The sequence below is a fragment of the Podarcis gaigeae genome (genome assembly GCF_964106915.1).
Source record: "Podarcis gaigeae genome assembly, chromosome: 8".
Lineage (NCBI taxonomy): Eukaryota > Metazoa > Chordata > Lepidosauria > Squamata > Lacertidae > Podarcis > Podarcis gaigeae.
Window position 1 is genome coordinate 52,019,658 of NC_139684.1, and position 23,074 is coordinate 52,042,731.

The 23,074-nt window shown below is 47.7% G+C and overlaps 2 protein-coding genes across 3 annotated transcripts in view; one reads left to right on the forward strand and one right to left on the reverse strand.

Annotated features, from left to right (window-relative positions):
- LOC310850520 (uncharacterized protein) overlaps positions 1–14,116 on the reverse strand; it is a 33,889-nt gene extending 19,773 nt beyond the window's left edge. The window contains exons 1-11 of the mRNA XM_083752041.1: positions 14,004–14,116; positions 9,575–9,779; positions 8,539–8,677; positions 7,992–8,125; positions 7,638–7,791; positions 7,184–7,285; positions 5,819–5,926; positions 4,562–4,693; positions 4,173–4,253; positions 3,263–3,410; positions 150–299 (exon numbers count right to left, since the gene is read on the reverse strand). Of these exons, the coding sequence (XP_083608167.1) occupies positions 150–299; positions 3,263–3,410; positions 4,173–4,253; positions 4,562–4,693; positions 5,819–5,926; positions 7,184–7,285; positions 7,638–7,791; positions 7,992–8,125; positions 8,539–8,677; positions 9,575–9,779; positions 14,004–14,085 (1,435 nt within the window). The 5' untranslated portion in view covers positions 14,086–14,116. The remainder of the gene's footprint in view (positions 1–149; positions 300–3,262; positions 3,411–4,172; positions 4,254–4,561; positions 4,694–5,818; positions 5,927–7,183; positions 7,286–7,637; positions 7,792–7,991; positions 8,126–8,538; positions 8,678–9,574; positions 9,780–14,003) is intronic.
- A 1,900-nt stretch (positions 14,117–16,016) lies between these two features.
- CIAO2B (cytosolic iron-sulfur assembly component 2B) lies at positions 16,017–20,903 on the forward strand. Of its 2 annotated transcripts, none has more exons than XM_083751299.1 (5): positions 16,017–16,252; positions 18,129–18,208; positions 19,037–19,162; positions 20,432–20,477; positions 20,689–20,903. In XM_083751299.1, exons 1-5 carry the CDS (start codon positions 16,102–16,104, stop codon positions 20,784–20,786), a joined length of 501 nt encoding a protein of 166 aa, XP_083607425.1. In that variant the 5' UTR covers positions 16,017–16,101; the 3' UTR covers positions 20,787–20,903. The 2 variants fall into 2 exon arrangements, with proteins under 2 accessions (XP_083607425.1, XP_083607426.1); XM_083751300.1 differs by lacking the exon at positions 16,017–16,252 and adding an exon at positions 16,580–16,612 and having other exon boundaries at positions 18,068–18,208.
- The last annotated feature ends 2,171 nt before the right edge of the window (positions 20,904–23,074 follow it).

The following is a 23,074-nucleotide window of genomic DNA, read 5'->3' on the forward strand; positions in this document are numbered from 1 at the left end:
GTAGGCACCAAATCCCTGTCACACCAAAAGGGTTTCAGCACCGCAGATGACGGCAAACCCAACAGGCTTTGGAGGGGGCGCCATGCCATCCTTCTGTACCTGCAACCTCCCCCAAAAGTGAGTCCTGAGTCACAGAATAGCCGCTTTACCATGCAGGCAGATGTCACCAGTGAGAAACGGCCCTCCAAAGACAAACCCAACTTCGTCTGCGTGATCCGCTTTCACGTAGTCTGGTTTGGTATCGTGGTACAAACTGGGACGGTGCTGGTACTCAAAGAAGTAAGTGGGAGCCCCGGTCTCTAAAGAGGGAACAAAAGGAGACGGAGGCTGAGAGAGAAGGCAGCAGTGCATTCCCTAAGGACGGTGGCTCCCTGTCCTTTGCCTTTCAGCTGCTAGAGAGAGGGCAGCCTTTGATTCAGGTCTGAAGGGTCTCCTGTACAATCAGAGGGGCTTTCTGGTAAGATCCAGGGAGGCTTCATTTTAGCTCACCAGGCACTCTCTGCTTCAAAAAGCCCCAGGGGAAATTATAAGGCTTTCACATCTAAAAGAAAACAATGTTGACACCCTCTGTCCAGCTTCCCTGTGGAGGACAGCTGGGATGCCCCCCTCCTTCATTTTTCACCCACTTCACCTCTGCCAATGAGGAGCCAGAAAAGTGCCTAGAATAGACCTTTACAGAACTCAATGGTTTGTGGTCTGGGAGAAGACAGAACCTCCTCCAGGTGCCCAGAGGCCTTCCAAAAACTGTGTATAATTATGACAAGGCACTGTGATGTTGGGAACTTATAGATTATGGGGGAAACAGAAAGATCAGCTTCTTCGTGTGTCATCCCTGGCAGCTAGTACTGTACATATCAGAGAGGATTTTCCTGGCCTTGTGGAGCCAGTAGGGTCCACCCTTCCTACAGGCACGTGATCCAAAGCAGCTCCTTTAAGTCCACTCACACAGCCTCCTCCTCACACTGCAGCCTCATGACTTTGCCTCTTGAAGGGACAGCATGTTACTGCCCCCTGGGCCAGTCAAAATCCTGCCTGCTGACGTCTGTACGGACTGAAGCTTCCAAAGGTCTTTGGCTCAGAGAGGCAGCCAATCTTCCCTTCCCACTATCCCAGAACACCCCAGGGAACAGTGGTACTAGTTACATTCTTTTTCTGGGTACTCCTGTGGGAAATGCTGTTAGAAAAAGGGGAAAGAAAAAAAAATCCTCAGCCTGTTTGTTTTTAAAGGTAAAGTCACCCACCACTAAGGTTCTAAGATTTCAACTCTGGTCCTCATCTGACCTTGGGGGAGTTTCCACACCATCCCCATGGAAATGACCCCCAAAAGCAAAATACTTCTGATCCCCCCTTTCAGCTGGCAAAAGGGTCTGCAGCCATGAAGGCTGCTTGAGTCTCCTGTGACAAAGTTGGATCCAGGAGAATCCCTCAGCTCTTTCGAGGGAGGCCAACCCTGTCCAGAGCAGACTGTGCACCATTCCTCTGAATCGAGACCATCTGCCCACAGCCTTGTCAGGATGAGTTTCAACCCCACTTGGATGATAGCAGCCCTCAAAGGCTAGAGGTTGACAAACAGGGGAGGGAGGAGCATGTGTTTGGCTTGGTGGTTCAGAAACATGCCACCAATGACCCCTCCACAGAAGCTGGACTGTCCATACCTCAACACCAGGGGGCCTATCTTGCATGCAGAAGAGCTGAAGGTCCCACCTCCAGTGAAAAGGATCAGGACAGGAGGAGAGGAGAGGAGAGGAGAGGGGGAAACCCTCTCAGCGTCAGACACCAGAGAGCCACTGCTGGCATAGATGGACTAAATAGGCACAGTTGATCCAAGGACTTGATCCTGTGCCCCTATTCTCAAGAGCTTTGTCTAGCAGCTTGTAACACACTTTCCACTTGCACAAAAACATTATCTAGATCCGTAGAAACATACAAAGCCTATGAATCAAAGGCTTTGAAAAACTACCTTGCAGATTTAGTGCATTTGAAAAGAGAAACCCTGAAAAGATGCAGCCCTTGCACCGGAATCTCATGTTACTCCCAGTGGGACTTCTTCATGACCTGCTCCCAGTGGCTCAGTCAGCCTTCATCTTTGACCAGGTCTGTATCTGCTAATGGGTGAGGAAGTTCATACCTTGGCCTTTTCACCCACAGGCTTTAGTCCAGTTCAGGAATGATTTACTCATCTTGTTGGTGCAGGGATCAAATAAGCTGGCATTGAACTCAGCCAAGTGTACTCTCCTTTGGTAAGCACAAAAGCCCACGTGACCCCCAACGATGGGGGGTGGGGATGTGCCTTGTGAGGAAGGTTCTGGGTGTGATTGCTCTCTCAGTCGCTGCTCAAGGGCTCACATAAATCAAAGCTCTCCACTATAACCAAGCCAAGAAGCAAAGGTTAGAACTGACTGGGACTTACGTGCAGCTGAGAAATAGTTGCAAAAAGCTTCTAACTAGGAAAGAAACGCCACACAGGAGCTGGGGAAACTTAGCTAGGAACTCTAACTGCAGCTACACAGAATAATGATTGCAATTTTGGGGTATCATCACAGGAGCCCTTGACAATACAGATGAAGGAAATAATTGCTGCATCCCTACAGTTACTTAGGGAAAAAATGTCTTCTGAGCTTTCAGTGATGCGATTCATGAGCTGCAGAATGCCTACGTGATGTTTCCATCAGTGGTTTGCAAGAAGCAAATCTGGTATCAGAAGCAGATATTGTGCCTTATAGTACAATTTAAACCAGAACAATTTAATTCTCCCTCCTATCCGAACTACTCAAATAAAATGCTGACTGACGGTGGTGCGTGAGCCCTCTTGCCTATTTACTCACATGGATAAATCTGGTCTTCTCCCTCAAAGCAGTCGTGGTGCCAGCTTATGTAAATCTTAGACGCAAGGAATTACAGACCTACTGGGTGTCCTGAGTTTACAGTGTAAATTACTGAAGTGGCAGAGGGGGAGACGATGCTTGCTTGCCATGCCAGCACTTGGAAACTGCAAACACACATAAGAGCCCTGACTCCAGGCTCCCCACGCTAAATTCCTGAAAGTCTTTGATATCTGGAAATAATTTTGTTCCTTCCTCCAAGTAGAGCTGAACTTGAGAAATTACACAGAGAGTCTCTTGGAGTCAAACTCCAGACACCTCACAGTCTGGCTCTGGGGATTCTGGTGTGCCTCAAATGGCATGCGTCACAAGTGTTTTAATGTCAAGAGGAGACTTTATTATAAGTAACACCTGGCGGGGGCAGGGGACACTCTTTTTACCTCTGTGATACCGTAATGTTTTTATGGATGGGATAACAATGAACACATCTCCAATCAAGTCCAGGAACCCATCTCTGAGCTCATCCAAGTCGTTGGTGTCCCCAAGGTACTCATCAAGTACCATTGGCAGGAGTTCAAGTGGGATCCCCTGCGAGAGAAGAAAAGAGATGGTGGGAAATGGCCATTGCTGGGGCGAGGGGGGGGTCCCCTCCTTTCTCAAACGTGCCCTTTGTTACTTGATTTGTGCTACAAGTGTGTAAGAAGCAGGTTGACCAAGAAAAGCCAGCCGTTTCTGATAAATTTCCCTTGGGATTCTGGAAAGCTCTCCATGTTAGAGGGGGCTAAGAAGGGTGTCTGGTGGAAGCCTAACTGGCCTTGGGCATCATGTCTAGCCTACCTTGGGAAAGGGAGTCAAAAGGTTATTCTCCCCTCTCATACTCTGCCACTGCTACACCCATGTTCTTCTGAATGGAGCTGAAGTAGAAGTCCTAAGGCCCCCTCCCAGGATTGGGTCAGGAATGATCTGGGGGGCTTTGGGGAAGGCCACTGGCTGGGAACATGTGAGGGCTGTGAAGCTCCCCCCCCCTAAGCAGCTGCTTCCAATGGCCTCAGGAGAAGGAGAGGGACAGGGGTTAGTTCCCTCTCTTGCCCCCTTCTCCTCCTCCTCTGCCAACCCTGCAAGCAACCATCAGAGCTAATGCCAGAGCTCCCATTCCATCCCTGTGAAGTCAGGAGAGGACTCCTCTGGATCGTAACTCCCCCCATCACCAGTCACCTCTCAGCCTAGGCATGAGTTGCCCCATCCAGGCAAACATCTACAGGGTGGTGCTCATAATCAATCCTATCTGCAGAAAATTTATTCTCAAAGTTTCTCAGAGAAAGGATGCAAATCAACAAAATAAATAGTTACCAAAATGGGGAGGATTGCTTCTGAAGTAGTACGGATTCTGTCCCTGTCTCCCACGTCCTTAAACCCTTCCAGGGTCCCAGTCTGCATCAAAAGAGAAAAGAAGGGTTATCTGTGCCTTTGAGAGAAACTCCAGAGTAATTCTTGGTTGGGAATGTTCATTTGTCCGTGTTATTTAATTATTAAAACATCTTTGTTGAGATCCATTATTGCCCACAGTGAACCAATTCGTCTCCAAGAACTTCTGCTTGAGAACATCTAATGAGCCTTTGGGGTCTAAACCACCACCAACCATTAAATTCATAGCCTAGTTGTGAGGCCCCTCTTGTCACAGGGATATCATGCAGACATTTGGGGGGCAGAATGAAAAGGCCTTGCTAGCGGGATCTTACCACACGCGAATTCCAGCCAAATTCATGGTTGGTGACTCCGACCATGAGGGGCACAGCACTGACCTCCCTCCCAGCCAGAATCTCCTCTGGGGTCTTCGGCATAAACACACCATCCAAAGCTGGCCCTAAGCCCTGAGCAAAGGGAAGGAAAGAAGGTGTTTAACTGAAGGGCCCAGGACCACTCCCCACCCTCCACCCTGACCAAGCCAAAATAGTCCGGGAGGAATGAGGAGCTCAGCCTGTCTTAGCACCTCAGTTGCCTCTCCTGATTCAGATGGAGCAGAGAGATAGAGCTGGGTGTCACCTGCCTATTGGCAGCACCTTCAAAAATCCTGATGACAGCTCCCAGCAGCTTTATAGATGTTCAATAGCATGGGGGACAAGATGGAACCATGAGTAGCTTCCCATGAGCAGAACCAAGGAAGTACAGTGCCCCCAAACACCACTTCCTTGAGTGACTCCTTAAGGCTGTTGTGGTTAATGGCATTGAAAGCCACCAAGAGATTGAGAAGAACAAGCAAAGTTGTATTCTCCCCATCTCTCTGCCAACTGTTTAGTGAGCACGATGCTGCAGCCTCACCCTCTTCAGTCAGGTTTGGACCAAGTCTTACGCCACCTGAGCTCTAGCCACCAACCCTCCTGTTTCAAGGCACGCAGGACACCAGAGCACCAAGAAAACTGATGTGCTCCACAGTTATTGTTTGTTTTTAGTTGTTTTTATTGTACATCGCCTTGAGATTAATAAATCAATAATATTCTGATCCAATAAAAGATCTATTTAAACATGTACACAAATATGTATTTAAATCCAATTTCTGCACTTTTTATATTCTGTATTTATATTACAGTGGTACCTTGGGTTACAGACTCCACTAACCTGAAAGTAGTACCTTGGGCTAATAACTTTACCTCAGGATGAAAACAGAAATTGCACGGCAGCCACGCAGCAGCAGTGGGAGGCCCCATTAGCTAAAGTTGTACCTCAGGTTAAGAATGGTTTCAGGTTAAGAACAGACCTCTGGAATGAATTAAGTTCATAACCAGAGGTACCACTGTACACTAGGACAAAAAGGAAGCTATAAGACGGGCTGGTCCATTCTTCCTTGCCCTCATAAACAGCAATACACATTTGGAGCAGAAGGTCTTAATGAGCACTCTAGGTGGTTCCCCTCGCTGGGAGGGGAGAAACAACTGAGCAGGGCATCAAGGCCCCAGCATGGGGTGGGGGATTCTTTCCCGACCACTCATGTCACTTACCTGCCTGCTAAGGTCAGCACTGATCAGCTCCTGCTCACTCTTCTGCCGGAGACAGTGGACTAAGGCGGCTGAAGTGGTCATCTCACAGCCAAAGATACGGGCAATTTTCTGTATACATACACAATGACAGGAACTCTTATCTGCTGCAACCTCTGGCACACTAAGCATTCAAAGAGTGGAGAACAGAGAGTCCACCATTTGTCAAACTAAAAGGTGGCAAGTGCCCCACCCCATTTTCACTGTAATTCCCACCTCCTTTTGAGGATCGCTTTAGAATTCCACCAGAAAGCACTATTGCGGTGTGCTGGCCTTAAACATGGCTTTTGGGGTGAGTTGTGACCCCAGTATGCATTCATCTTGTTGCCAAGGAAACCCGATGGAAAGGGTTTCAAGGCTGCCCAATCTTCTGTGTTGCCCTGGAACTTTCGGGGCCCCAATGACAAAAACTGTCATTTTGGGGTATTATTAACCTCTCTAGGTGACTACCCCAGTGCCCCTGATCTGAAGGAACAGCTTTCAGCAGGTTTCGGTGCCCTCCATATGTCCCTAAGAATGCTGGAGCCCTGGTGACAGAAAGCAATTGTTTTGCCTGTCCTTTTATCCCTGCCCCCAAAGAACAGGTGTTTTGAGTCTTTACAGTGCATCTTGTCCTCAGCTTGTAGGCCCCAAGACCAATATGCTCACATTAAAAATTCTCCAGTGTGAGGCCTCTAGGAGCAGCCTGCCCATTGCCCAACCATCTGGGTTCATAGTGGGCATGAATGGCCCACCATCCTCACCCTATAGGAGTAAAGGCCCTGTCAGGGTGCTGAGGGACCCATTTTAATCACATCTCCATGGCAGGCCTCCTCCTGTCTATATACCAACAGGACCATACCTATGTGAGTGGTCCCTCTCCCTCAGCCGAAAGCAGCACAACATACCTCACACCTCCATTTCTAAAGGGCAAGAGTGCATATTGCTACTACCTGGTGCCCTTTTGTTTTACTCCAGATTGGCCCTGTGCCACACCTGTTACCTGTTACTAACTCCAGTCATGGCACTGAGAGAGGTTGTGGTGAGATCTCATGAGATTTCAGTAAGATCTTGGCAAGAGCTCAGCGGAAGTTGCCACTGCTTTGTTTCTGCCAGAGGTGGAGGCAGCAAGAGGGACAGGGTGCCTGCAGGGCACTGCCTTTTGGGGTTCCACCGCCTGGGGCGGTTGCCTCAGGATGAGAACAGAGCCGGCCCTGCCCTGCATTCATGACACTGGGGGACTCCACCCAACTTTTGCTACCTGGGCCGTGTTTAAAAAAGAAAAGAAAAAACCAGCATCCTTGGGACAGAAAACATTTTGGTCTCATCTGGTCAAACAAACAAACCTACTTCAGCAGACTTAGACCTGTTCTGGAAGACTATTGGAAGCTGTGAGACACCGCTCTCCAGGATGGCTCTGTGGAATAAACCCTTTGACAAGGGAGACATAACCTGGCAGAGGAGAAAGGACACCATTGGCAACAGACATTATGCCCTGCCACTGACCTAACAAAAGCGCTGAACATCAAATTAGGCCTCTGAGTCCCCATAGAACGTACACCTATTGCACCCAATTCCTTCTTCCTAATCTTTCCTGTAGCCAGAGCAAAAAGGGCCACTTTATGCACCATGATTACATGGGTTCTGCAAGTTAGCAGTGACTGCTACCCCCCCCCCCATCCTTTCCACAGCTTTGAGAGTATGTCAGAGATCATTATTTTATGTTTTGTAAAATGTCCACCTGAGAATTAAGCAGTCTATTACTATAATAGAAACCCCCACCATATAACATTTTGGAACTCACATGGGCTGAAGCACTCATGGATCCTGCAGAGACACCAAAGAGAGTCACCAATTCCGGATCGCCCCCAAAAGCTCCGATGTTTTCCTGGATCCACTGGAGAGCTGCCACCTGGTCCAAAAGGGCCCAGTTCCCTCGAGCACTCTCGTCCCCTGTGCTGAAAGGAAAGTGTTGGCAAGGAGCAGCAAGCTCAGTGCTCAGGTGGATTTTGGAGAAAAGGTTGGCACTTTGAGTCAATGCCAGGTCCTTTCATGGGGTTTCAGATGCACAAGTGGAGAGAAGAGCTGACCCGACAGGTCAACCCAATGCCGCTCTAGTGAAAAGGGCCCTCGAATACCTTTAGCCAAAGCTTCTTACCTGAAGAACCCCAAAATGCCCAGCCTGTACTGAAGGATGACCACCACCACATCTTCGTAGGCAGCTAGCGCGGAACCATCAAACCTGGAAGCTGCCCCAAATATCATGTTCCCTCCGTGAATCCACACCATCACCTTCAAAAGAACAGGGGCGGCAGGGAATGACCGGAAGGTCGCTAGACAGCATTTTTCATAAAATGTTTTTGAAATAAATAGCACATAATAATTGGACACGTAGACAATTTCATAATGGATGGCGAAGATGCATCATCACAGTCAGGCAATTTTGCAACAACAGACCTCGCGACCATTTAGTTTTGCGTGCAGATCAAGATGCAGTTATCCAGTTTTTATTTTATTTTATTCAGAACAATTAAAGAAAGGATGTGGCGTAACCAATCAAAATTGCCCTTTGTAAGAACACGAGAGGCAGAAGAGTCTTCAGAGTAAAATGACATTGGCAAGAGCCACTGCCATCAACCCAGAATCTGCTGCCAGCCCCCTTGCTTTGCAACACTGCTTTCAGTCCATTTAAAATATGTGCTTACTGGCAACTTGGATGCCTTGGGGGAATCTGCAGGCGTATAAATGTTTAAATACAAACAGTCCTCAGAACTTCGGAAGGGCGGGTGCTTTTCTTTCCATCTCTTCTGAATTCCTTTGAGTATATCCAGATCCTGGGGGCACCTGCGGAAAGGACACCCCCACACTCAGCAGTACTTTGGAAATAACAGAGTGAACATACTAGCTCAAATATAAAGATAATAATTTGCAAGAGGTCACAAGAGGTGGCGTCAGGGAGAAACTGACATTGGCCAGTTTAAATGTTTACTGGCAAAGCTGTGGACTTAATCATCTGTTCTTAGTTTTTTGTTTTTTAAAAAGGGCAACAAGAAAGGGGACTTCTTGACACTCTAATCTTAGAAAATGGATGACAATGTTTCAGACAATCAGAGCAGGAGCACTCAGCCTTTCTGTTCAGAGAATTCAGTATAAATTGTTTTAGTCTGAAAACAGGATATCCTCTGTTAATAGATGTAAATGCTGGGAATATAGATGTCTTAGGAAAGATGTGCTATAAATGTGATGGGACTATTAGCCTTCACAAGCTTATTGGAACATAATATCCCATGCCTTCTCTCAAATAATTAACCACCCTGAGTTTGGAGCCCATTAGCATTGAATTAATATCATTGAAAATTATTTGTGTAAGATGGTCAAATAATTAATTATGAATTTATTGAATGCAGCTAAAATGTTGTGGGATTAACAGTGAAAGAGCTCTCAGCCTCCAAAGGCTAAGGGCTGGTTGCTGAAACATCTGGACTGCTCCGACCCATTAAGGTTGCAGATAGTGGAATTTCTGTGGTGTCCGTGTTAAGTTAAAACAGAATTTTCTTTCAGCAATTAGACCTGTTTTGTGTCCAGTGATTTCTTTCTCAAAAAATATAAAATGAATGAATTCTTTAAAAAAAGATGATGATGAAAACATGCTGGTGGTTCCCAGCACCTCCCCTCAATCATTCCTCTGCTGGTTTTTATTTCCCCAGTGCAGCCAAGAGGATCCAACTGCATCTCTCTTACACTGCTGGGTACGTGGTAGCATCTCTCACGCCATCCCATGGCTCAGGCGGTTGAGGTGAGGAGAATCTCAAGGAGCCAGTGGGAGGCTTTGCAAAGGGGATGCCCAGGAAGACATCGACCAGCCGCTCTGTGCCCTTTACACTTGCTTGCGTCCCTCGAAGCCGTCCATATTTTGTGGCCACTTCTGGGTGGGCGCCTTCTGGGCCTACACAATGCGTGCATACAAATAAAGTTTAAATGTGTGAAATCGCAAACATAGAGGCAAAAGTATAGAATTATATAAAACCAGGGGGCCAGAGAGCATTGGGCCTGACCACGCCCCTTCCCTAGAAAGGATCTGTGCAAAGCCAAAAGCAGCCTCCCTTCTCCCACCACACAAAGGACATGAGAGCAGCCATCCTCTGCAGTCAGCACTTTGAGTTAAAGTGGGTTTCTCTGGTTGTAGCTTTTTAAAAATATACTATTTCAGTTTAAATGTCGGCAGCTTTTTCTGTTTAACGCCATTTTATGAAAGAATCTCGCAGACAACAGCCCTGAGGATCATCCCAAAGAGAGTCCTGCAGTCACCTGGTAAAAACCATGAAATTGGGGAGCTGGAGAGGAACCCGAAGGTCATCTAGCCCAACCCACGGCAATGGAGGAATCTCAACTAAATTAACTATATGGCCATCCAACCTCTGCTTTAAAACCTCCAAAGAATGAGAGTGCACCACATCTCATGGGAGTCTGTTCCACTGTCGAACAGCGCTTACTGTGAGAAATATCTTCCTGAGGTTGAGTCAGAATCTCATTTCTTTTAACTTGGAGACATTGGTTTGGTTCCTAGCCTCCAGAGCAGGAGAAAACAAATTTGCTCTATCCTCCATGTGACAGCCCTTTAGATATTTGAAGATGCCTATCATGTCTCCTCTCTGTTTCCTCCTTACCAGGCTAAACATAGCCAATACCCAATTCCCTCAACTGTTCCTCATAAGGCTGTGTTTCCAGACCCTTGATTGCCTTCCTCGGCACATATTCCAGCTTGTCAATACTCTTCTTAAATTGTGGTGCCAAAAATTGGACACAGTATTCCAGGTGTGGTCTGACCAAGGCAGAACAGAACAGGACTATTACTTCCCTTGATTGGCACACTATACTCCTCTTGATGCACCCTAGAACAGCATTAGGTTATTTTGCAGCTACATCACACTGTGGACGGATGTTAAGCTTGTAGTCCACTAAAAGCGCCCTCTGCGACCCCGTCGAAACCGGGCCCCTTGGTTTACTGAGGAGCTCCGGAAAATGAAGCGGGATCTCAGACGGCTAGAGCGAGTATGGCGACCGACTCGTGACGGAGCCTCAAGAACATCTTATAGGACGCTTATGAAAGCCTATGAGTCGGCTATGAAAGCTGCTAAGAAATCTTACTTTGCAGCTTCCATTGCATCCGCTAGCTCTCGCCCGGCACAACTTTTTAGAATAATTAGGTCAATAACGTCCTTAGGAGGACAACCAAATTTAAGCACAAATTCGACCCACAGCTGTGAGGCATTCGCGAGTTTTTTTGCGGAGAAAGTCCTGTTGCTCCGCCGTGACCTCCCTGCCAATTTAGTTACAGTGACTGAACTGGAGGCCCCTCGACTGACTTCAGGTCCAGTGTTGGACCATTTCGATCGGGTACTCCCTACTGATGTGGATAGATTCCTCCAAGTTGGTAGGCCCACCACCTGTCTCCTCGATCCGTGCCCGTCTTGGCTGATTAGGGAGTGTCCAGATGTTGTGCGGACCCCCCTGGTTGAAATTATCAATTTGTCCCTTGACACGGGGACATTCCCAGGGGAACTGAAGGAAGCAGTGATGTGTCCACTCTTAAAAAAAACTTCATTAGATCCCTTAGACCTATCCAATTACTGCCCAGTTTCAAATCTTCCATACCTGGGTAAGGTAATTGAGAGAGCGGTTGCTGAACAGCTTGGTAGGTTTCTGGAGGAAACATCGGCATTAGATCCATTTCAGTCCGGTTTCCGTCCTGGTTTTGGGACGGAGACGGCTCTGGTTGCCCTAACAGATGATCTCCGTAGACAACTGGATCGAGGCGGGTCAGGACTGCTGATCCTTTTAGATTTGTCAGCAGCCTTTGACATGGTCGATCATGATCTTCTGGACCACCGCCTCGCAGACGTGGGGATACAGGGCTTAGCCCGTAACTGGTTGTGCTCTTTTATCTCTGGTCGGGGACAGAGGGTGGCACTAGGGAGGGAAATGTCGTCGCGCCACTCCTTGGTATGTGGAGTGCCGCAGGGCGCAATTCTCTCCCCGATGCTTTTTAACATCTTTATGCGCCCCCTTGCCCAGATTATCTGGAGCTTTGGGCTGGGCTGTCACCAATATGCTGATGACACTCAGCTCTATCTGCTGATGGATGGCCACACCGACTCGACCCTGAACACACTGACCAGATGCTTGGAAGTTGTGGCTGGATGGTTTCGTGGGAGCCGATTGAAACTAAATCCTTCGAAGACAGAGGTCCTATGGCTAGGTCGGGATGGCATGGGGATGAGGGACCAACTCCCTTCTCTTGCGGGGGCCCAATTAGTACCATTGCCTTCCGTTAAGAGTTTGGGTGTAATCCTTGACGCCTCCCTTTCCATGGAGGTGCAGGTTACAGCAACAGCCAAGGCGACATTTTTCCACCTTTGCCGCATCAAGCAGTTGGTCCCTTACCTTTCCCGCCCTGACTTGGCCACAGTGATCCATGCGACGGTCATCTCCAGGCTTGACTACTGTAATTCGCTCTATGCGGGGCTGCCCTTGAAGCTGTCCCAGAAACTCCAGCGGGTACAGAATGCTGCAGCGAGGCTCCTCACGGGGTCTCTGCCATGGGAGCATATTCACCCAGTGCTTTTCAAGCTGCACTGGCTCCCGGTGGAGTACAGGGTCAGATTTAAGGTGCTGCTTTTGACCTTTAAAGCCCTTCACGGCCTGGGACCCTCGTACCTACGGGACCGCCTCTCCCGGTATGCCCCACGGAGAGCCTCAAGGTCCATAAATAGCAACACCCTAGTGGTCCCAGGCCCTAAGGAAGTTAGATTGGCTTCAACCAGAGCCAGGGCCTTTTCAACTCTGGCTCCGGCCTGGTGGAACGCTCTGCCTCATGAGACCAGAGCCCTGCAGGATCTGATTTCTTTCCGCAGGGCCTGTAAGACAGAGTTGTTCCGCCTGGCCTTTGGCTTGGAGCCAATTTGATTCCGTCCCTCTCTCTCTCTCTCTCTCTCTCTCTCTCTCTCTCTCTCTCTCTTTTCTTTTCTTTTCCTTCTCCTCCTGTGACGAGGCTACATTTTAATATTTTAATGTTCCATTATTTTAATGTTGTATTTTATTTTTGTTTTTAAGTTGTAATCTTTCTTCTTGTTTTTATTATTGTTTGTAAGCCACTCTGAGCCCGGCCTTGGCTGGGGAGAGCGGGGTATAAATAAAAAATTATTATTATTATTATTATTATTATTATTAAAACTCTAGATCCTTTTCACATGTACTACTGGCAATCTTATAAGAACATGCGGTGCAGAGGATAGTGTAAATAAAATCCTATAGAGCCTCCCCCAATGACTTTGGTCCTGAAGCCAGCACATGCAGTTAAGTGGCGGGATATCACTTGTTTTGATGCCTTTAGCTATCAGGAGGTGGGGAAGTCTTCAACCAATGCAAATTGCCTTTCCCTGCCTCTCCACCACCCTCACCTCCTATTGGTAAATCTTCATCCTACCACTGTCATCTCCAACCCATCCCTATGCATTTTCCAGATACAGTACAATGGGCTTTACTCCCAAGTAAGAGAGGAAACGTAAGAGAGCACATCACAGAATTAATTTCTAGTCCCTCTCCTCTCTCTCTCTCTCAGACACACACACAACTCCCTCGCCCAAATCTTTTTTAAATCCAGCAACCATCCCCCCCCCCCCCCAGATGAGTGGCAGTTGGAGCAAATGAAGTGCTCTTATGCAGAGTGTCAGACACAGGAATGAGATGGGCTGCTGTTTGCAAGAGAGGGGTGAAGGGTGGGAGGGAGCTGCTGGTGAATTCTGAGTTGTATTTCTGAATAACGCATGAAGATGCTCTTAGATCAAGTCAGACCATTGATCTATCTTGCTCAGAACTGTCTGTGATTGCCAGTGGCTTGCTGGAGTTTCTGACAGGGGCTTTCCTAACCCTACCTAGAGATGCCACTGGGGATTGAAGCTGGGGCCTTCTGCATGCAAGACAGGTGTTCAACCACTGAGAAATGTCACTGTATCTTCTACAGACTAGAATAATAATACAAAAATGGTGTAACTGGAAAAATGTAAAGAGGTGACTGACACAGACAGAGATGCTCCTCTTCACTCTCTCAAGAGTGGATTGCAAGGGGTTATTTCACTCTTTATCAGTCAAAATAAAACACTCCCCTTACCTTTGCCTTCAAGGATTCTGAAGCCAACAGTGCTAATTGCAGCAACCCAGAACAGGGCACACCATGGGGCTGATGCCATCATGCTTTACTGCCCCTGGGCCACTGCGCCTTTATATGCTTTCAGGGCAGGGTACAAAGATCGGCATCACTTACAAAGAAAAACCGGGAAAACGTCCAGATACACCTAGCATCAAGCTATAATAACACCAGACCAGTGATTCAGCTTTCAACAAAAGGGAAACATTAACTGCAATGTGAGGAAAGGTTACACAAAAGCTGCCAAACCAGCTGGGGCCAATGGAAAGGGCAAAGTCTAAAGCAGGAAAGGGTGACCGTGCCTCGCTTGGGCCCTCTTTGGCGGGCATTCCTGCCAGAGTGAAGGGGTACAGTTAGGGTTACCCCAGAAATATTCCTACCCATGGATTAAAAAGGCTACAAGAGGAGCAGGAAGGAACATGTGGTGGTCCTTTGGGTGCTGTGAAGGGTGAGAGGAAGGCTCCTAGGAAGATAAGTCAACACCTCTTCCCTCACTCCCTCTCCTCCCCTCCAAGTAAAATGTTAACTGATGAGGGCAGATCCACGTCATGCATTTAAAGGGCATCCAAACCATGGGTCAGCAACCTTTTTCAGCCGTGGGCAGGTCAACCACTCCTCAGAGCATGTGGTGGGCTGGACTTTATTTTGAAAGAAAAAAAAGGAACAAATTCCTATGCCCCCCAAAATAACCCAGAGATGCATTTTAAATAAAAGGACACATTCTCCTCATGTAAAAACATGCTGATTCCCTGACCGTCCGAGGGCCAGACTGGGAAGGCAATTGGGCCGTATCCGGCCCACGGGCCTTAGGTTGCCTACCTCTGATCCAAAGCATACAGTTTCCCTATCAACCCTTCTGTTATGTACTGAGTTAAATAGGATCCAAACTGCAGCAGTCTGATTGGTCCTAGAACAATAGGATCCAAATTGCAGCAGTCTGATTTGTCCTAGAACAATAGGATTCAGAATGCAGCAGTCTGATTGGTCCTAGAACAATGCAGCAATATGATTGGTTGGCAGGAACCACCCAATCATGCTCCAGATATAAGTGAATCCACAACCTGATTGGCTTACAGTAGAATTCCAGAATTAGCCAATCATGTGCAGCCCATTGTGTAAATGATGTATATAAAGCAGATACTTTGAGGGGACATTCATTCATTCCTCCTCACCACTATGAGCTGAATAAAGAGCATGAAATCACTGCGACTCTGAGTATATTTCACCTTCTCAACCTGTGGGTCCCCAGATGTTGTTGAACTACAACTCCCATCACCCCTAGCTAGCAAGGCCAGAGCTCAGGGATGATGGGAGTTGTAGTCCAACAACATCTGGGGACCCACAGGTTGAGAACCGCTCTCCTGGGAACTGTAGTTCGATAAGGGCGATGGACATTGTAGCCCCGTGAGGGGGAAGCGACAGCTTTTTTCCCCTTCTTGCTGCAGGTAGCTTTCTCCACGGGGTGGGAAATGCGGCTTATGGGCTGAAAAGTGGCCCTCGGCCTCCACCCATTTCCCTTTCACAGCAGAGCCCCCCCCCTCCTGGTGACTTTTGGGGCTCCGCGAGGACTTTTTCCATTAGTAACCCTCAGCCTGCGACTCTCACAGTGGACCCTCGGCTGCTGGGTGGCCTTCCTGGCAGGGAGGCTGAAGCCGCAAAATCCTGCACTGAATAGGCAGGTGCGACTGGATGGCCTCCCAGGGACCCTTCAAACCATGCAAGAAAGGCAGAGGCGGCAGTTGCCCAAGGTAAGGGGAGAGAAGTCTGTATATGCTCAGAGGCTACTATCTGTCTGTGCACGCTCAGGCGTTTCCTCCCAGCAACTCGCACTTCTGCAGCGGGGAGAAGGAAAATTAGAAACAAAGCGAACCCGGAAGCTCCCTCTATAAGCAGCGAGATGGGCTCTTCTACATTCTTAGCTCCACTGCAGTAAGGCTGATCGCGTTACCCAAATACCGGAAGCGCGTCACGCCGAAGCCATCTCCGCTCAGCGTCCTTCCGGTGCAGGGAAGCGCTTGGCAACGGCGCTCGGTCTAGTGGGCTGAGTGCCGCCGCCGTCGCCATGGTGGGCCAAGATCCGTCTGCCTCGGCGGCTGGCGGCGCCCTGGAAAACGCGAACCCGCTCATCTACCGGCGCCAGGGCGAGCGGCCCGTCACGGCGCGCGAGGAGGACGACGAGCTGCCCGACGCCATCGACGACCGGGAGATCTTCGATATCCTCATCTGAGCCCAGCCGGGGTTCGCCTGTCAAGGGGGAAAGTCTCCCTGGGGCGGAGGGGGCGGGCCCGGCGCTTCTCGTGGTTCTTAGAGCTTCTCCAGTGGCTCATGGAAGTGGCGCTTGCAGCGGCGCCTAGGTTGGGGTCGGGAAGGCGGGTGCGGAGTCGGGCAAGAGGGACTGAGCCCTGGGAGCCCGGGGTGGGGCTCTGGGTGGAGCAGGCGCGGTGGGTTTGTGTCCGGGGTGCGCAGATCGTGTCACTTTCACACGCTTTCACTCAATAAGCAGGTCGGTTGAATAGTCACATCGATATACAGTAGTCGTTTCTTAACGCACTTCGATGCGTTTTTCGAGACGAGTAAGTTACAATCTGTCAGGAGGAGGCAAGTTCTACCTCATGAACCTATTTAGATTTCTTTGAGGGTGTCAACAAGCATGTAGATAGAGGTGATCTGGCTGACATGGAGCACTTGGATTTTCAAAAAAGCTTTTGATGAAGCCCCTCACCAATGACTCCTGCGTAACCTTAGCAGTCGAGGAATACTAGGAGAGGTCCTCTTGTTTAAGCTGCAGGAATGAAAGAGTAGGAATAAACGGACAGCTTTCCAAATGGGGAGATGTTGAAAAGGATCAGTGTCGGGATTGTGCTCTTTTAAATTGATTGTAAATGATTTAGAATTAGGGATTAGCAGCAAGGAGGCAAGGTTTGCCGGTAACATTAATTTTTTCAGATTGTTAAAATGAAAAGAGTGTGTGATTGTTTGGAAAGGAATTGAAAACAAAATTGCCGGTATCGTACCATGCAACTGCTCTTTGAACACTCTGTGACATTCTGGTTGCCTCACCTCCAAAAGGATATTGTACAGGAAATGGTCTGTAAAAAGGTAACCAAAATGATTGAGAATGGACTAAATTGGTCATTAGCCCAATGCAGCAGGCCTTTATTTTATTATTATTATTTATTGAATTAATATACAGTGGAACCTCATTTTACATACCGCCCTCCTTACGAATGCTTCGGGTTATGAGCGCCGCTAACCCGGAAGTAGATGCTCACGGTTGCGAACTTTGCCCGGGATGCGAGTGAAAGTTGTGTGCCGGCAGCACAGCAGCAGCGGGAGGCGCCATTAGTGAAAGCGTACCTTGTGTTAAGATTGGTTTCGGGTTACAAACAGACCTCTGGAATGGATTAAGTTCATAACTGGAGGTACCACTGTACCGCCTTATACCCGGGGTCTCAGGGCAGTTCACAGAATAAACTTTTTAGGCACAGAGCAGGTCTATATCAGGTTTGTATTAGAAATAGCACAGATTGATTTCCTCAAGCATCTCAAGTTCCTGCTCTTCAGGGTAGGATTGATAGCTTGCATGATGTGGAAGCCCCACAACAGGTAGATATATGTAGAGTTGTAGGATTGGCAGCTCATTTAATTTTGTTTTTAAGTTGTATTGGAAAGCTGGTGGTCCCTTGCTGGCATTCAGCAGGTACCGTAACTCAGGGTTCTCATGCAACATTTCCTACCAGGGTGTTATCATCTCAGAAGAAAGAGAAAGTGGCATTTAGTAGAGAGGACTATAGTGCCTATCACACAGGCTGATGGGAGTGGGGAATCCAAGAGCATAAGGAGGGCCATAGAGTCCCCACCGCTGGACTAAAAAGATGTTTTCTGATAGTGTGCAGTTGGCCTCTCTAAAGAGGTATTGGCCAACCTGTTTTCTGCATCGGTTGCTGTTGGGAAGGCTTGAGCCGTTTGTCTTTGTTGGGCAACATTTGGGAAGCTCCCGTCTTAAATGAAGAATTGCATCCCCACAGGGCCTGTTGCTTTGTGCCTGGCCATGCTTTGCTAGTGGAGTGTTTTTCCTTGACTTTCTACATCTCATTCGTTCCATCAACGACCCAGAGCATCCCTTAACATTAGAAGAACTAAACGTCGTAGAACAAGTTCGAGTCAAGGTGAGTGTTGTTGGCCTTTCTCTGCCTTTTCCAAGCTGTAGAGAAAAAATGGCCACTTTTTGAGCCAGAGGCCGGCTGAACAGGCTGTAGCCCATGTCACTAAATTCATGAAAACCAGGTACAAACAGATCCTTTAGGAGAGATGCAGCTTCAAGGAAGAACAGGTGTCTTTCCAGTTTTGCCTGGCCTGATTCTTAAATTCCCCATTTCACTTCCCCACCGCCCAGGAGACTTTTTATATAACTGCACCTGTGTGACTTATCCAAGCTGCTTCCATCATGCCCTACAGTGATGCCCCCTCCCATCTCACCACCACCTGGTTAGCTCAGTGGCCCTTGGCTCAGACTCAGACACTATATTCTTTTATATAGTGTAAGTGTGGGGTTTTGTGTCAGTGTCAACTGGGTAGGTTCTCTTTCTATTCACTTATTACATTTCCTTGGTGGTGAGAGGGATGGGGGTGGGGCCAGGGTGTTGGCTGTCTGTAGTTGGCTGCAGTGAGGTTTGTTTGCATTTGTGAGCGGGTGGGATTGTTGGGTCAAGTTAGCCATATTGATTCGTATGCTGTGGATGGGTTCTTGTTGGGCTATGTATGTGATAAAGCGGAGCAATTTGGGGGTGAAGGTGTTCTCTTCTATTTGTCCCCAGGTTGCTTGGTTTTCTTTGTGAATTCCTGGGCATCTCTTCTCAAAGTACAAATGCAGAGTTAGTAAGATGCAATGAGACAAGCCAATTAGCTCTTTTTCCAATTAGAACAGCATTTTGTGTGGTTTAAATTATGACTCTCTAAAAAAAAAAAGTGATTGTGTCGGGATGGGTCTTTCACAGGTAAATGATGCCGAGAGCACCGTTTCAGTGGAATTCACCCCCACCATTCCTCACTGCAGCATGGCAACATTAATTGGCCTTTCAGTCAAAGTGAAGCTGATCAGATCCCTCCCAGAAAGGTTTAAGGTGAGTGGATGTAAATGGCCAAAAGGGCGATGGAGAAATTCTGTTTTCGTTGCATTGGGTGGTCATGAGGGGCCTTTGGGGCTGTTGAGGCATTGCTCTTGAGTGATCAGCTGGAAGTAGATTTGTACTGGTAGTTCTGCTTTTACAGTGTCTGCATTCCCCATTGCAACCCTGCAGTGCTCACCAGCCATGAGCAGCACACGGATACGCCGTTTACCTTCCCACCAGAGTGGTCCCTATTTATCTACTTGCACTTTGACATGCCTTCGAACTGCTAGGTTGGGAGGCGCAGGGACCTAGCAACGGGAGGGGATAGAAAGTGCGGTGACAGCTGCAAGTTCCTGTAGCTCCTCAAAGCATTGAATACCAAGACAAATGTGGGAGACAAAACAATGACCTGGGTCAGCAACCTTCAAGGGAATTCCAAAGTGCTGCTTTGACTTGACATTCTAGAGTGTTGTGAAGGTGTTGCAGGGGATGGGGTGGGGATATAAATTCAAACAGCCAGTGGTGCCAGAAGACTTGATCTGCCCTAGGAAAGGGCCCCAGACAAACAGCTGGCTTGGCCCTTGGGGAGTAGCTCCTGTTTGTGAGACCACTGCTTGGCTCCCAAGAGGCAGCAACTACAGCACCCTGGAAAGCAGCATGAATTTCCTCCTTACTTGCTTCCAGTGACTCCCAGTTTCAGAAGCTCTTGCTCATCTTGGCACTTGACAGGCTAGGCATCAAAGGGATATGTGGGCTTTCCTTCTCCTCTTTGTTTCTATTAAAGCACCTGAGGCTACCAATTGCAGGATCCCATGCAGCTTTTTGGAATTCGACATGCTGTAAACCAAGTGCTGTTTTTTCAAATCAATAAGGAAAGGGGTCCCTGGCTGCCCCCCAGCCCCACCATTGATCAGATGCCTTCTTTCAGTTGTTTCAGCCCTTCCACTCCTGCTCCCTAGTGGCTTCTTCATATCCAGTGGTGGTGGGGCATTCCAAAGCTTTTTGATCAAGGCATTCTGCCCAGCCAGAGTATTTATCCCACTAGAAGAATTCTTGGGTTGGAATTAGAAACAAAGAAACTGCCAAAGTAACAGCGCATCCTCACCAATGAGACACAGAATGGAAGGGAGGGAACTGGTGATGGTGTGTATCTGAGCAACCAAATTAAATTAAGGTAAAATTGGATTAGCGAGGTATAATTTTATTATTCCTCCAGCTGGTTCAACCTGGGGGAACGTTATTTGGTGACACAAATGATGCTTCTTCTTTTCTTCCTCCCAGGTGGATGTCCACATAACCCCTGGAACACATGCCTCAGAGCATGCAGGTACGTTTGAAATTCACCACAAAATACCCCTCAGAATAAGTCACTTACATTCCCTTCTATATTTGTTTTGAAGCAAAGCTGGAAGGGAAGAGTACAAATGCCACTTGGAATTTTTTTGGTGGGGTCCTAGCCCTTGAGCTATACAGCAGAGGAGGATGGATGGATGGATGAATGTCTTCACTAACTCCTCTTGTGGGGTTCTTTTTCACAGTAAACAAGCAACTGGCTGACAAAGAGAGAGTGGCGGCTGCCTTGGAAAACAACCACCTGTTGGAAGTGGTGAATCAGTGTTTGTCTGGGCGCCCCTGATAATGCATGCTGGGTGGGGTTGGGGTGGGAACAAGCAGGAGATGCTCTTGTACTTGTATGTGAATAAAATAATTGTGATTGTTTTGTTTTTAAATAAAGACAATACCCTTTTCCCTACTTAAGCTTGTCTAAAAGTATTGGATTAGAAACACACGTGATTCTTAAAAGTAAATCATGAAAACTGAGGAACATGTTTATATAGTATAAATTGAGGACTGGACATCAAAATACCACTCTTACAAAGCTGAATATTTTATATAAGGTCTGAATGTTTCTGGTTTAGATCTGTTTGATTATTTGATTGTTGTTAGCGGCCCTGAGCCCGGCTTCGGCTGGGGAGGGCAGGATATAAATAAATTTTATTATTATTATTATTATTATTATTATTATTATTATTATTATTATTCCCACGGACAAAACTTACTGTTCTTGGGTGGCTTAGAAAACAAGGTGGAAGAAAATCCTGCAACCAAGTAAAATCCTATTTTATAAATGTGCTTCCATCTTTTAGGAAATGGGAGGGCACTTGGAAGGAGATTTTGTCAGTTATGAAAGAGGACAGATAGATAGACAGGTGTGTTTTCCAGAGCCTTGGCAAACAGGGCACATAATAGATAGACAGTATCTGACATTCTGCAACTGCATTGACACATCCTACCACATTTTATGGAGATGGCTATGGCTGCTGTTTAGCCTTTAGATTGAGGCAGTTGCAGAGGCAGCCTGGTGGGTGAAATCTACATGGGTAGGAAGGATTTGATACCAGGGGTCAGGATTGCCCAAGACCCTTTACATTGCAAGGGGTGGGTTGTACCATCCATAGGTTCATGACTGTTGGTTGCTTACTGGAGGGCTAGTAGAAGCTGGTGAAGGAAATGGCATGGGGTGTGGTGGGAGATGCCCCTTCTCATTAGTCAAGGCGGGGGGCGGGCACATGTGACTTCTTTCTAAAGTATTCAGAGAGCAAAAAGGTTACCCTCCCACTTCAGTCTGAGCAAGGATTTCAGCTTGGCAGTGCATGAAGATTTCTGCCAACCTCTCCAGCTAAGCACAACAAAAGCAGAGGAGAGTCTTTATTGAATGGAGCAAAATCTGTTTTACACCAAGGAGCCCAGCAGTGGAAATGGCTTTGACAAACAGTGTAGAAGCACAGGTAACATCACCCCCCAGTTGAGGTAGCATCGCAGGATGGAAGGGGTTGTTTTAATATGAATTTATATATCACTTAATGCCAGAAGAGACTGTTAAAGCAACAGCTTCAGACTTGACACCCAAGGTGGCCCCTGTGCACCTTTGCTCCCTCAGATTCTCCTATTTTATTTGCTTGAGAAACACTACCAAGGTCCTTGGCTCCATTTACGAAGGACCTGCCCTTGCTTATCAAACACATCCTTTTCTAAGCTAAAGCTACCTGCCCTCCCACACCTCCCTTCCTTGCCTCCCTCCTGCCTCAGGGTGGCCACCAGTCTCTCTCTGCACCTCCCCCAAAATCCTTGGGCACAAACATGTTTGGTTGTCAAAAACACAGCTGAAGCAACCCCAGAGCACCCGTCACACTGCACATGCCAACTACAGACAACTGCTTACACTGGACAAAAACTTTTGTCAAAGGACTAGACGGAGCTGCTTGCGTCTACTCATGGACCAGCAGGTCTTTCAGAGAAAGCAGCTTCCTGCATTCAAGGCTGTGGAGTCCTGCTGCATTCAAAGTAATTCAGGAGATGTTGAGTGCAGCTCATTGCTTGGCTTGTGAGCTCCCAAGGCACCTGCCTGGCCAAGAGAGAAAGATCTCTGTCTGATGCAACAAAGCAAGTTTTTCTGAAAAGCTGCAAGCTGACTGAGATGGATATGAAACACACCTGAAGACATTTTCTAACTTTGCGTAAATGGGTTCTGTATCTAATTCTTGGCGGCCAAACCCTGGAAGACATGTCCTTGCGGCGGCTGGTGACCTCTGCGCCTGCTCTCTCTCAGTCAAATGGTTGAATTGATGAACCAAACACACTGGCTTGTGCAAACACAGGACAGTCAACCTCCCTTAGAATTGCCTTTTTTGTTTTAGCAGGATCAAAAGTGATGACTGCCAGCCTGCTCCACAGAAGGGGAACATGCCACATTCCATGTATCTTGAGACATTTTGAAATTACTTTAAATGGCTCCAGATTGGAACACTCAGCAGACCACCTGCAAAGGTTTCTCCTTGAATAGCTGGAAGACTGCCTCATCCCAGTTTTCATTCACCTAATATTCAACCAGAGACCCCAATAAATAAAGAATAAATAGTAGGC